Source organism: Equus asinus, chromosome 22 (genome assembly GCF_041296235.1).
Source record: "Equus asinus isolate D_3611 breed Donkey chromosome 22, EquAss-T2T_v2, whole genome shotgun sequence".
In the NCBI taxonomy this organism is placed as follows: domain Eukaryota; kingdom Metazoa; phylum Chordata; class Mammalia; order Perissodactyla; family Equidae; genus Equus; species Equus asinus.
Window position 1 is genome coordinate 43154822 of NC_091811.1, and position 13592 is coordinate 43168413.

The 13592-nt window shown below is 35.5% G+C and overlaps 1 protein-coding gene across 1 annotated transcript in view; it reads right to left on the reverse strand.

The window, feature by feature from the left end:
- SLC2A13 (solute carrier family 2 member 13) overlaps positions 1-13592 on the reverse strand; it is a 332721-nt gene that overhangs the window by 61061 nt on the left and 258068 nt on the right. Inside the window, exon 7 of the mRNA XM_070494235.1 lies at positions 12515-12640. Within this exon, the coding sequence (XP_070350336.1) occupies positions 12515-12640 (126 nt within the window). The remainder of the gene's footprint in view (positions 1-12514; positions 12641-13592) is intronic.

The following is a 13592-nucleotide window of genomic DNA, read 5'->3' on the forward strand; positions in this document are numbered from 1 at the left end:
TCAAGGTCCTTTTCCTTTGTCTTGTCATTTCTCTAAAAATGTATTGTTCTTTGTTTAAGATGCTATATAAGCCTGAATTCTCGGCCACCTCTTTGGGTTACTCCTCTCTGAGTTTCTCTCCCGTATATATGAGATATACATGCTAATAAACTTCTGTTTGTTTTTTCTTGTTAATTTTTCTTTTGTTACAGAGCACAGTCCAGAACCTAAGATGGGTAGGGGAAAAATTTCCTCCCCTACACTAACGTGGTTTCCCAGAACTCGCCTCCCTCCTGGCTTAGGGCAGACAGAAATAATGCCATAAAAATCCTCAGACTTAACTGGGCAGCAGTACTAAACACGTTTCCTGGTTTAATTGTAAACGACATGAAATATTTCTGTGTACCTTCTTAATTTCTATTTAAAGGAGCAAAGTTGTTATAATAGATCAAAAATTATTTGCTAAAATGTTCACTGCTCCCAAGACATCAGGTATCTTATGAATCCATGAAGAACTTACAATGATAGCTCCGTTAACAGGGAAGAGGATGTTCTGGCCAAACATCCTTTGTTGAACTCTGAAGTTCCTAAAAGTAGCTTCTGTGGCAGCGCCCAGGGCAAGGACATTTCTCCGCTTTATAATACCTTTGAAATTCTTTTTCAAGTGTGTCTCACTGTCCTAGTTGATCTCCCCCAAATTTTTACCAATACCAAGCTCTGCAATTCTATTTTGGGTTATAAGCAAAGTTATTAGTCACAGTTTGTTGAATAATTAAATAGGCATAATAAATGCAGATAAGACGTTTCATACACACTTTCCTCCAGATGAAAACTAGAGTTTGAATGCACAGATGTAGAAAAGCTTCAGACATTACTGAAATAGAAAACGTTGACTCAACACTGCTCTGCTCCTTTCCTTCGTCCCTTGATTCTCCGGAGCAGAATTCTGAATGCCTGTTTCCTAAGCCAAATAATTAAAAAGTAACAATAGGTCTGTACAATCAAGTACTTCCTAAAAGCTCAATGTTAAAACAAATGAGATGATTTCCCATTGTCAATCGGTTTTCAGTCAACTAGCCTGCGCTCACAGAAAACAAAAACAGTATAGTTATATGAACAATAGTTTCCCATCCCCGAAGCTTCAGAAGTTTGATGGCTCGAATGCCTTAATAAATGGGTTTCCACGTATTACACATCAATCTCATTTTCATTAAGAATAAAAAACGTTACTGCAGCATTATTCACAAGAGCCAAGATATGGAAACAACCTGTGCCCATCCACAGACGAATGGATAAAGAAAACGTGGTATACATATGCAATGGAATATTATTCAACCATAAAAAGGAAATCTTCCCGTTCGGGAGGACATGGATGAACCAGGAGAGCATAATGCTAAGTGAAATAAGTCAGATGCAGAAACACAAATGCTGTATCATCTCACTTATATGTGGAACCTAAAAAGGGCAAGCTCATAGAATGAGAAAGTGGGACGGCAGTTGCCAGTGGCAATATTGGTCAAACGGACAGACTTTCACTTAGAAGATGGATAAGATCTAGGGATTCAGTGTCCAGCATGGTGAGTAGAGTTAATAGGATTGTATTATGTACTTGAAATTTGCCGAGAGTACATCTTAAAAGCTCTCAACACAAACATACACACAAAAGGTAACTGTGTGAGGTGCTGGACGTGTGAACTTGATTGTGGTAAGCATTTCACAATGTATACACAGTGTACTAAATTATCATGTTGTACACCTTAAAAAGTCATGTGGTACAACCTAAATATATACAATTTTTGTCAATCAAACCTCAATGAAGCTGGAAAAGAGAATAAAGAATAATATACGATATATTTTCATGAACCTTAAAAGCTGAGAAGAAATTAATGATTTATAAATGGTTTTATAGTTTGGAAATTTTTTCCCTCAGTTATGTCATAAAAAGTTCACGTAAGGCATTGTGATGGGGGAATTCCCATTATTTAAAAATATTTTTTAGGGTTGGAACACCCAATTTTGTAAACATTTACAATCCATGTTTTGTATCTGAAATACTCTGTCCCATAGTTTGCCATAAACTTTTATTCCTCAAGCCTTCCATTATTTGAAATTCCTAAAAGCCAGGGTTGACTTATAAAACTCATTCCATATTTGCACATTCTACGACATATTTTCACACGTTCTCTCGCAATGTCCTTGACCCTAAGCAGTATACACGGTAAATACTTTTCTTTCTTTATGTATTTGTAAAAGGAACATTCATTTCTTTACAATAATTTTTAAGTAGGCTTGTATAAAGGTTGCTATCTATCTGTCCTAGATTATCAGTCTTGAGGTAATGTCTGTCTTTTTAATACATTTTTAATAGCATGTAGCACAATATCAAATTTCAATGTTACAAAATGACTTTAGAAAAAACTCTTCATATTTCCAGCTACAAATACCTTACCAATGTGAATAAGATTTAAATTCTGTTATAAAAGCCAACCTATCAATAATTAAACATAAGAATATTAACATTTATGTGTTTGTCCATACAGAATAGGTCTATATCCAATCTTTTCCCTGTAACTCATATATCAAATAAACAACAACAATAAGGAAAAATAAATTTTTATCTATTTTATTTTTTAGAGGGTTCCAGGGCACATGTGTCTCTGGAATGAAAATGAAGTTGGCAAATACTTGGAAATATTTATTTTAAAAATAAAATTCTTAGACGGAAAAAACAGCACTTGTCACAATAAAAGACCAGTCATGATACAGTGAAGGGCGTTATAATGAGCTCTTCCTAGAAATCATGGGGACAAAGTAATGTGTTCTGATAGTTTCCACTTGCCATTCTGGCATCATTTTGAAGCCATAGGGGTTCTGACTGATACCAGTTCATGAATGTCTATGCAAATTCCAAGTGATGAAACACGCAGTCATTGTTGTACAAACAGTAAGAACCTGTAAACCAAGATCATACATAATGGAAAAACTATTTTGTTTATTTTTTTAAAGCTGGCACTGAAACCATGAGAGTAGGAAGGACTTGAATACTAAATGATGTGTATTGAGGCAGCAGTTCTTTAATCTGAAAAACTGGGTTTAGTTCACACATGCAGTCTAGCAAGAAACTTTTTTTTTTTTGGAGGAAGATTAGCCCTGAGCTAACATCTGCTGCCAATCCTCCTCTTTTTGCTGAGGAAGACTAGCTCTGAGCTAACATCCATGCCCATCTTCCTCTACTTTATATGTGGGACGCCTGCCACAGCATGGCTTTTGCCAAGCGGTGTCATGTCCGCACCCGGGATCCGAACCGGCGATCCCCGGGCAGCAGAAGCGGCACGTACAAACTTAACCCCTGTGCCACCGGGCTGGCCCCCAGCAAGAAACTTTCTGAGAGTATTTGGATTTCCAATGCTGTTCTTCTTTCTGTATCATAGCAACATGATAATCTTCCTTTTATGTGTCTGTATTAAAAAATATATATTTTATAATTTTAAGATAATAATGTATTTATATAACATAATAGTTTATATCATTTTTAAAATATTAATTTTTAAATATAAATTTAAATACATACAAATATATTTTAAAATGCAGACGGTACCCCTCCACATCCCTTGTATTAATAAATTCCAAATGCCCTGCCTTACCATCTACCTGTTCTTTTAAAAATTCTTCCTTTTTCTATCAGAATTTTAACTTCTAAACCCAAAGCCATTCACGTTAGTCCCGACTTAAAAGCCTTAACAGCCCCCTACCACCTAGAGCAGTGTTCCCCAAACTTAAGGCACTTGCTAACTCCTTTTGTGATTATTTACCGTATTTTTCTTCTCCTTGTACTATTATTTGTTTAATAGTTTGAAAAAAATGAGCTTCCTTTTATAATTTAAATTTAAAAATTTTGTGCCATTTCCACAGTGATACAGTTCATCTTGCTTTACCAGTCAGAAGAGAACAGGTTATGCAGAGGTAACAACAGAGCCCCAAATCCCAGTCCATAAACTGAGTTAGTTTCTTGCTCACATTACAGGTCCATCTGAGGTCACTGGTGGGTCTGCTCCACATTTCTGTACTCTGTGACCATGGCTAAAGGAACATCTATTCTGGGACATTGCCAACTTTACTCCAAAGGGAAAAGAGGACACGGCAAATCCTTGCTCTTAAAGTTTCAGCTCGGAAGTGACACAGCTTGGTTCCACACTCATTTCCTTGGCCAGAGCAAGTCATGTGAACAGGACTGAATGGGCGAGGGAAATCTAATCTTTGCCCAGCGAGTGTAGCAGATAATTTGAACAATAATACAACCAACCACAGTTGCCAAGAATAGAAGATAGTTATAATAAAAATGGAATGAAAACACATTATCAATTTCTAGTTAGATAATGTTTCCTGCCAAGTGTTAAAATCCTGATAGTGCCAACCAATTTTCTTCTTAATATATTTAGTATATCTGGAAGAGAACTATATCTCACTATGTCATATCCACATCTGGGTATCACATAAAGTCATTCACCTAAAATCTTTGCCAGCATGATTTCCACACCTATGAAAATGTACCTATAAAAATCAAATTAAATTCCTAAATAAGGCTCTCTGACACTCTGATCCAAACTCACATTTCCAGGATCAACTCCAGTCTTGCATTTTCCTTCCTCTTGTTCCTATTGCTCCCTATGTCCCCTCTTTGACAAATCCCAAGCTCCCCAGACTTCAGCTCTGCAGTACCAGATCCTCGTTGCTAAGTTGCAGCAATATTTGATGAACCAAGACTCGCCATTGTTATCTGATATTCATCAAACACATGCAATTCTAGTCTCAGCCTTTATCATTATACTAAAAGTCTTACAGTGTTCTTTAGTGAGAAATAACTCACAGACTACTTTTCAGATGAAGTATGAACTGAAGAATAATTTAAAAAATGTAAAAGGGACTAACTAAAAATGTAAGGTTTTGGCCTAAAATGAAGGGTAGCCAAATGTATTATGAGTGTTACTACTTGGATAAAACTGTTAAAATGTGTTTATTATTATAATTAAATGTCAGCTAAGAAACTGGACAAATGAACATGGAGGAGGCAGATAAATTATTCATAAATATTTTGCTTTTCTTATTTGTATACTTTGCATCATAAATAGCATCAGATTTCACAAGAGACAATCTCTAAATCCAAGAAAGTCTAAGTTTCTGCACGTGAAAAAAGAAGACCCCAGCGGGATGTGGTCTCTGAAATTATTTATGTACAGATGAAACTTACAAATGCAAAGCACACAGCTATAGATCTTAAAGGGGGTAATCTAGCATAATGACTTCTATTCCAGCAAAAACACAAAGAAAACTTTAGTTCAAAAAGCAAAATGGATTAAAATATTTTATATTAGATTCTCTCTCTACTTCTCTCTCTCTATAAAATGTATGCTGGCAAAATTAATTTTAAACTATACTTTATTTTAAATCCCCAATATAAATAACTGATAACAACAGCAATCCTGTATATGAATACATTAAGACACTGATATAGTTTGTTAATGATAAATTTCTTTTTCTAAACGCCAACTGATACATATCTGTAAAAATTAAATTAAAAAAAGAGAGGTGATGAAGGAAAATTCCTGTTTTTGCTATTTGGCCTAATTTAATAATACACCTCACACTGTCACTACAGATATATTGCTTCCCTGATATACCAGTGAATGTTTTGAGGAAATGTGCTGAATATTCCTTTCAATAATTTTTAAAAAGTATTTTTCATGTAGTATGACTACAAGCAATATGTAGTATGCATTCTTAAAGTACATGGTTAAGTTTTATTCTTTAAACTTTTTCAGTGTTTTAATCAGTACCAAGTAAACATTTAACATTGTTAATTAAAATCGTTATCACTCTCATTTTTCTTTTAGAGGTTTCCTTTCCTGGAAATAAGTATGAATGCAGGAGATAAAACTAAAATGAAATGATAGGAACACCACATACTCTCATTTGGAACTGTGGTACTTTCAAACTCTTATATATAAATTTTCCACTGATGGCAGCCTTTTCCATTTCTCATTAAACAATTATTGATTGAATGCTTGATATGTACAAGGCATCAAGGGATTAAAAATAGTGCAGGATACAGACACTGGAATTTATAATCCAGAAGAGAAGATACATCCAAACCCAAATTACTATCATGTAAGACAGTATAATTATCATATAAATTATATAAGGAAGTGCTAGAGGACAGTAGGGGATATAATCAGCATTGTGTTCTGGGGCCAACCAGAGACTGTAAGGAAAAAGTGACACCTGATCTGGGCAAAAAATAATGGTTAAAAGTCAGGCAGAGATCAAAAAGAGGGAGAAGGAGGGTAAATTCTAGGCAGAAAGGACAGCCTGTGGAAAGGCATACAGGTAGGAAATCATAATGGATATTGGATATTTCTCATAAGGGGTTTAGATGGACTAGAATTCCATGTGGGAGAGGGGTGGGATGCGGGGAAAAAAGGCTGGTTGTTGTATCAGAGTGCAGCTTTCAGAAAAACTTCTCTGCTGAATGAACACAATAAACCAGGCATTCAGTGCGAGTTAGAACAATGAATTGCCAAATAGGGAATTTATCTAGCTATTTTAGTGTGTATAATTACAGGGCGAAAATGATGTATTATAGGAAACAAATACTGAATCAGCACATTAAGAAAGTATCCCTCATTAGCAATACTTTTCAAGAGTCAGGGTGTTTAAAGTTCCAGAATAGATTATTCATGGCTTCGTATGTAGAGAGAGCCAGGAGATATGGAGGTGGATGCACAGACACAGATAAATAAATAGAAAGTATCCTAATGCACTTATCTGTTAGGAAGTGCTTATTCTAATCTAGAAAATGTGTTACTGACAAATCTAAGAAAAAAATAAAAATTAGTAAAAGATATTACTACTTACATTTGCACAGGGCATTCTATTTTTACAAGTGTCTTCAGATAGACCCTTATTTAATCTTCATAAAAACCAGACTGTTAAACAGCAATTATATGACTCCCATTTTACTCAGAGAGGCCCAGCCTGTCCAAGGGCCACTTATGAGGTAAATGATAAAAGCTCAAATTTGAAACTGTCTGACTCTAAAATGTGCATCTTTCCACTACCCAAATGTTGTTCCCCTAAAAGTGGTGGACTTACTGGCTTTTTAACTTTGAGAAAGTCATTCAGACCCTCTAAGCATCACTGTTCTTCTGTCTAATGGGAATAAAAATCTCACTTCACAGAGGTGTCCAATTGGTTTTGGAAAATTATATTTTTTCTAGAAAACTGTCTGTTTTACCTGTTTTCAAATGCATTGGACAATTTTATTCGTAGTATTCTCTTATGAGGTTTAAAATCTTTACTATCTGTTATGTGCCCTTTTGTCATTCTAAATACTGTTTATCTGTGCCTTCTTTCTCTTCTTAACCAGTATTACCAGAGGTTTCTCCATTACATTGATCTCTAAGAAACAACTTACTTTTGTTTTTTGATCCTTTAGCATTTCTTTGCTTTGCCTTATTTTTTTCTCTTATCTTTTAATTTCCATCGTCTGCTCACTCTACAGGCTAACTCTGTGTTCTAGTTCTAACTTCCTGTGGATCTTTTCAGTTGTTAATTTTAATGTCCTATTTTCCATTAAGATTTCTTCTTCCCCCTTTAATTAATTTGAAGTATTTTTTTTAACCTCCCAAACTAAAGTAGAAGTGGTGATAAATATCTTTCTATTGCTTGCAGTGTTATTGCATTTTGGTTAGAAAATATGTTTTGCATAATATTGGCTATCTAGATTTACTTAAAATTTACTGAAATATATATACATTTATAAAAATTTATTGAATTTGAGGCTGGCCCCGTGGCTGAGTGGTTAAGTTCCCGTGCTCCGCTGCAGGCGGCCCAGTGTTTCGTTGGTTCGAATCCTGGGCGCGGACATGGCACTGCTCATCAAACCACGCTGAAGCAGCGCCCCACATGCCACAACTAGAAGGACCCGCAACGAAGAATCTACAACTATGTACCAGGGGGCTTTGGGGAGAAAAAAGGAAAAAAATAAAATCTTAAAAAAAAAAAATTTCTTGAATTTATTGTTCTTGAATATGGTAAATTGTCATAAGTGCTCTATGTTTGCCTGAAAAGAATGAAATTCTCTATGTGTTAGGTTGATTATTTAACTCTTACATCAAGCTTGCTATTAAGTTTTCCCAATTCTCTAATCTGTTATTTTTTTTGTCTTCTTGATTTAGCACTTATCTAATTTTTTTCACTCCTTTATTTCCAACCTTTCTATGATTGTCTCTTGTAAATAGCATACAACTGCATTAAAAAAAATCCAGTTTGAGGATCTTTGTCTTTAATAGGTATGTTTAATTGGTTTATCTTTACTATAATAACAAGCGTATATTTATACTTAATTTTGCTGGGTTTTTTGGTGATTCCTCCTAACCATGTTTTTTTCCCTCTGTAAATTCCCTCTTTTCCTGTTTTATTCGTTTGATTGATTCTCTTGGTTTTTTCCCCCTCTATTAGTACATATTTTTAAGAAATGACACTCATATTTTTAACATGTATATTTAGCAAGTTTCAAAACTAATTATAGTCTCCATTTGTTTCTGAAAACAAACAAAGGAATATAGAGGGCTTTTTTCTAGAAGTTCCCATACCCCCTTCTATGTTATCTTTTATTTTATGTTATTTTAGTTTTCCAAGGTTTTTTTTAATTTTCTTAAGTCTATACTCAGGTATGTACCTGGACAGATACTTACACACACATATACACATACAATGCACAACTCAGAAGTCTACAGCTTTCAGTATAATTGAAACAATTATACTACCTTCTTTATTTCTTTTACACATATTATCTAAAAATCTCTTTCAAAATTTTATTTGTAATACAAGGTTCTTTAGGCATTCATTTTTCCATTTGTCACGCTTGGTGGCTTTCTTTCCTTCATTAATTGATGTAGTTGGTAATTTTTGACTGTCATCTCATATTTACTGAGTTGCTTTCCAAGCAAGTCTCATGTGTCCTGGGTTCTGACAACGGCATGTTTATGTTTGAGGTGGCTCTGTGGATATCTCCAGTTTGGGACCCACTTTTTTTTAGTGCTCATGTTTTTCAACACGTTCACGCTTCACAAAGGCAGTGTGCTTCCCCATAGCGAAGGCTCCTGGTTCTGCTTTCTCACGTGTGACACTGCTTCTATTCAGGGCCCCAGGTGGGCAGCAGAAGTCAGCAGCTTGCCCAGCCCAGCCCAGCCCAGTTTTTCTTGCCCCTGTTTCAGAGCCTAAATAGCACTTCACAGTTCTAGAGGCAAGGCCGGGAGCTTTATCTCCCTCAGCAACTAAAACACTAACCTCTCACCCTGAAGCCCTGCTTCGCTTCTGATATTCCTATGGGCTGTTGGGTCTCCATATGGGCTTGCTGCTCTCCCTCTCATTTGTGGCAGCTGGGGATTTCTCTCCAGTTCAGCTGTGCATTAAACCAGTGTTCGCACGTGTGTGGGATGCGTGTGGGAGGGGCAGGGGGTGATGGGCAGGAGGGGAAGGTTTTCCCTCAGCTCGGTGCACTGTATTTTCTAGAAGTATGCTAAATGATTTTTAAATGGGCTTTCCTTTTTTATTTTTAATTGTGGTAAAATACACATAACATAAAATTTACCATCTTAACCATTTTAAATGTTAACCATTTTTAATTGTACAGTTCAGCAGTGTTAAATATATTCACACTGTTGTGCAATCTTCAAAACTAGTTTCATTTTGCAAAACTGAAACTCCATATCCGTTAAACAACAACTCCCTTTTCCCCCTTTCCCCCGACCCGTGGCAACCAACACTCTTCTTTCTGTCTCTATAATATGACTGCTCTAGGTATCTCATGTTAGTGGAGTCATACGACATTTGTCTTTTTGTGACTGGCTCATTTCACTTAACATAACATCTTCAAGGTTTATCCATGCTGTAGTATGTACCAGAATTTCTTTCCTTTAAGTCTGAATAATCCATCATTGTATGTATATACCATATTTTGTTTATCCACCCATTTGTCAATTGATACTTGGCTCGCTTCCATCTTTTGGCTATTGTGAATAATGTTGCTACGAACATGGGTTTCAAATGCCTCTTCAAGATGTTGTTTTCAATTCTTTTGGATATACCAAAAATGTAATTGTTAGATGATATGTATTCTTTTTTAAAATTTTGTGAAACCACTGTACTGTTTTCCATAGTGGCTGCATCACTTTACATTCCTATCAACAGTGCACATGGTTTCCAGTTTCTCCACATCCTCCACAACAATTGTTTTTTTGATAGTAGCCATCCTAATGGGTATGAAGTGGTATCTCACTGTAGTTTTGATTTGCATTTCCCTAGTGATTAGTGACATAGAGCAGTTTTTCATGTAATTACTGGCCATTTGTAGATAGATCTTCTTTGGAGAACTAAATGATTTTTTAAAAATATTTTTTATTGAAATTTACCAACATAGAGAAAAGCATGCTGATTGACTCAAAGTTTTGTTTCCAATAAATTATGGTTGATTATACAAACGGTTTTCCTTAGTTGAGACAATTCAGAGTTCATCAAAATCATCATATGATGTCCGTCATGAATGGTATTACCATTCCACCCCGTGTCCCTTCGGGAAATAGCTACAGTTAGAGATCAGGATATATGGCTATGAACTGCCTCAATACTGGCCCCTGAAATATCTATAAATAGTATATCTCAGATGTGAATCCAAGTAATGGTAGATTTTGCCCTGAGAATTCCATTCCAGGTAATCGTATAAAACCTATCAATCAACCAACAAACAAAAATACAATGAATGCTATTTTCCCTACAAATGGAAAATCTGTTGTAGGACTTTTTCATGGTGAACATATCCTGTCTTTTTTGCTTTCTTTCTATCACAGATTGAGGCAACCAACCGCAGTGGCCAAGCTGGGGTGAGGGCTGCTGCTCTGCACAGAGAAGAGTGAGGAAGCCTGTATTTTTTGGGTAAAGAGTTTGAGATTATCTAAGGATATTCTACAAATATAAAAGTTCTTCGTCTATTTTGTTTAGTTCTTTGTATTTTTTCTACTTAGGTATTATCTGTGCCTCACTTTTCTGTAGCAGTGTGTGCAGTCAAGGAATAATGGTATAAAAATATAAATAAAATATACGATTTAAGTTGAAATAAAAGAAGTAATATACATTTGTATTAAAAAGTTGTATAATTTGTTATTTTCAAAAAGAACAAAACTCCTATTTTGAGGCCTCTGACCTCTAGACGTCCTACTGAGGGTAAGAGAAATGTCCAATTTTAGTATCCCCTTACCATTAGTAGACATTTTTAATAAGTTTATAAGGTCATTCTGTGAAATAAAGGAAACTACATACACAGATTTCATAACATATTCATGATTCTAGACTAGTAACTTTCAGTTTTTTCTATTGAAAAAAGAATCATAAGGGTTAAAACTGTAAACTATTACATCCAGAAATATTTAATCAATTACTCCCTCTTGAAGCTTGACTGATGAAAATTACACACTGGGTGTTTTTAGAAGAAGCTCTTTCAACTTTTCATTTTAAGTAATAATTGCATTTCTTTTACATATTTCTTTGTAATTAGTGTATTTAAAATGTGGTCTGGGTTTTCACTCAACTACCATATGATTTATTCTACTTCTTTGGAGTAATTCTCTAATAAAATAATTAATGACAACAGCATAATGATTAATGATGATATATTATCCTTATAGCTCCTAGGAGATACAAGTGCTTTATTACAGATTTCATTGCCTTCATCAGTACTATGAGGCAGACAGGATGAGAGCACATTATTCCTTTTATGGGAATTTAAAACACAAAAGAGGTTTAAGTCATGTCAAATAATATTTGCATGTTTTCTATGTCCATGGATACGAATATTAGTTCATAAATGTGGGGAATTGTTTGTTCTATACAAATATTTCATTTATGAGCCTACTACTAACCAAAGTGTTCTCTCAAAAAGAGAAAGGTTTACAGTTTCCCAGATTAATGACGTGCCAGTGATTACCAACTTTTATCCTTATTTTGCTTAATTTCATTAAACTCCAGGAAAGTATTTTAACAAAACAATAGTTCTATCAAAGAATTTAAAATGAGATTAATTAATTCTGACTTGACAATTTTCTGTCTTTCACTTAAGTTTGGGACTTTGGAAATTACTGGTATAGTTAAACAATACACAGCAGGAGAAATTGCCTTGGCAATATTTAGGAACACCAGCCTCAAGATCCAAATTCCTACAGCTTAGGGCAGAGGTGGGTCTGGAATGTGGACTTCCTGAAGTCTAGGCTTGAGTGCTTTCTACTCTAAGTTTATGAAACATACAGCTGCAATGTTTTGTACCTACTTTCATCAGTACGTGCTGCAAAATAATGTCGTTATGAAGACCAGTTTAAAAGAAGTGTAGCCATGGACTTCAAGTGCAGTCACTCTGTAAGTTTAAAATTAACTGTCATTCTGAAATTTGATTGTATATTCTTATGGTGTGTAATGAGTGACATACCTGCCCCAGGCTGCCTCATTTGTGGATGCTTTATTAACTGGAACACAAGAAGAGTCAATGACAGTTGATTTGTTCATTTTGTAGCAGAAACCGCAGTCTGGATCCAACATACATTCATCACAGTAACTGGAAAATGAAAGAGTTACAGTCATGTTAGCAGAGACTATTGGTGCTCCTCTGCATTTTCCGTTCTACTTTGCAGTCAGCTTGAGGCCACGCACAGGACTAGTTTTGGCGAGGGCAAAGTGACATGTGCCAAGGCAGATGAGAGCTGGCAGGTCTCTTCCGTCTCCCTCCTCTGGCTGCAGTAACTTCAGAAGCCACTTTGAGATGGAAAAGGCTTGGATCTGAGACACTGGATGCAGTAGAACCCCCATCCACCTGTAGCAAATAAATACTTGCTTTCCTATGCCACTGAGATTTGTTACCAAAGAATGGACTGGCCCACCATGCCCACCTGACTGGTTCCAAATTATACAAAAGCACTATTTCTCTTAACTGTCTCTGTCATGTACCATATCTTTTAAAAATGGACAATATTTTGTTGGTAATATATATGTATCCTGAACTGGAAAATTCAAATAATGAAAAAATTCTATCTAAAGAAAAAAGTTAAAAAACAAAAATACCACCCCCCAAATAATGGTCATGGTTAACATCTTGGTGGACATCTGTACCTTAACAAATATCTATTGAGTATCACCTATGTGTTATGCTTAATTTAAAAGAAGCTGGTGTAGGAAAAAAGGCTAACTTTTCTCTAAGTTAATTACATCTACAGGTTAGATCATGGGGCCATAATCAATTAATCATTGATTAATAGATTAATCATTCACCTAGCAGCAGTATCTTGACTGCAGAAAAATTCTAAAGAGGCAAAATCCTTTAGAGGGCAGAGTTTTCCCATCTAAGCCTACAGCATGCTTGTAGAATGAGTTTTCTTGCTGCCACCTCATTTGCTAGACAATTCTGGAGCACCGCACATACACGGCAGGCACATACAAGGCACTGGAGACACTAAGATGAATAAACCAAAGTCCCTGCTCCCTGGTAGAGAAAAGGCGAGGATGAGAAAGAG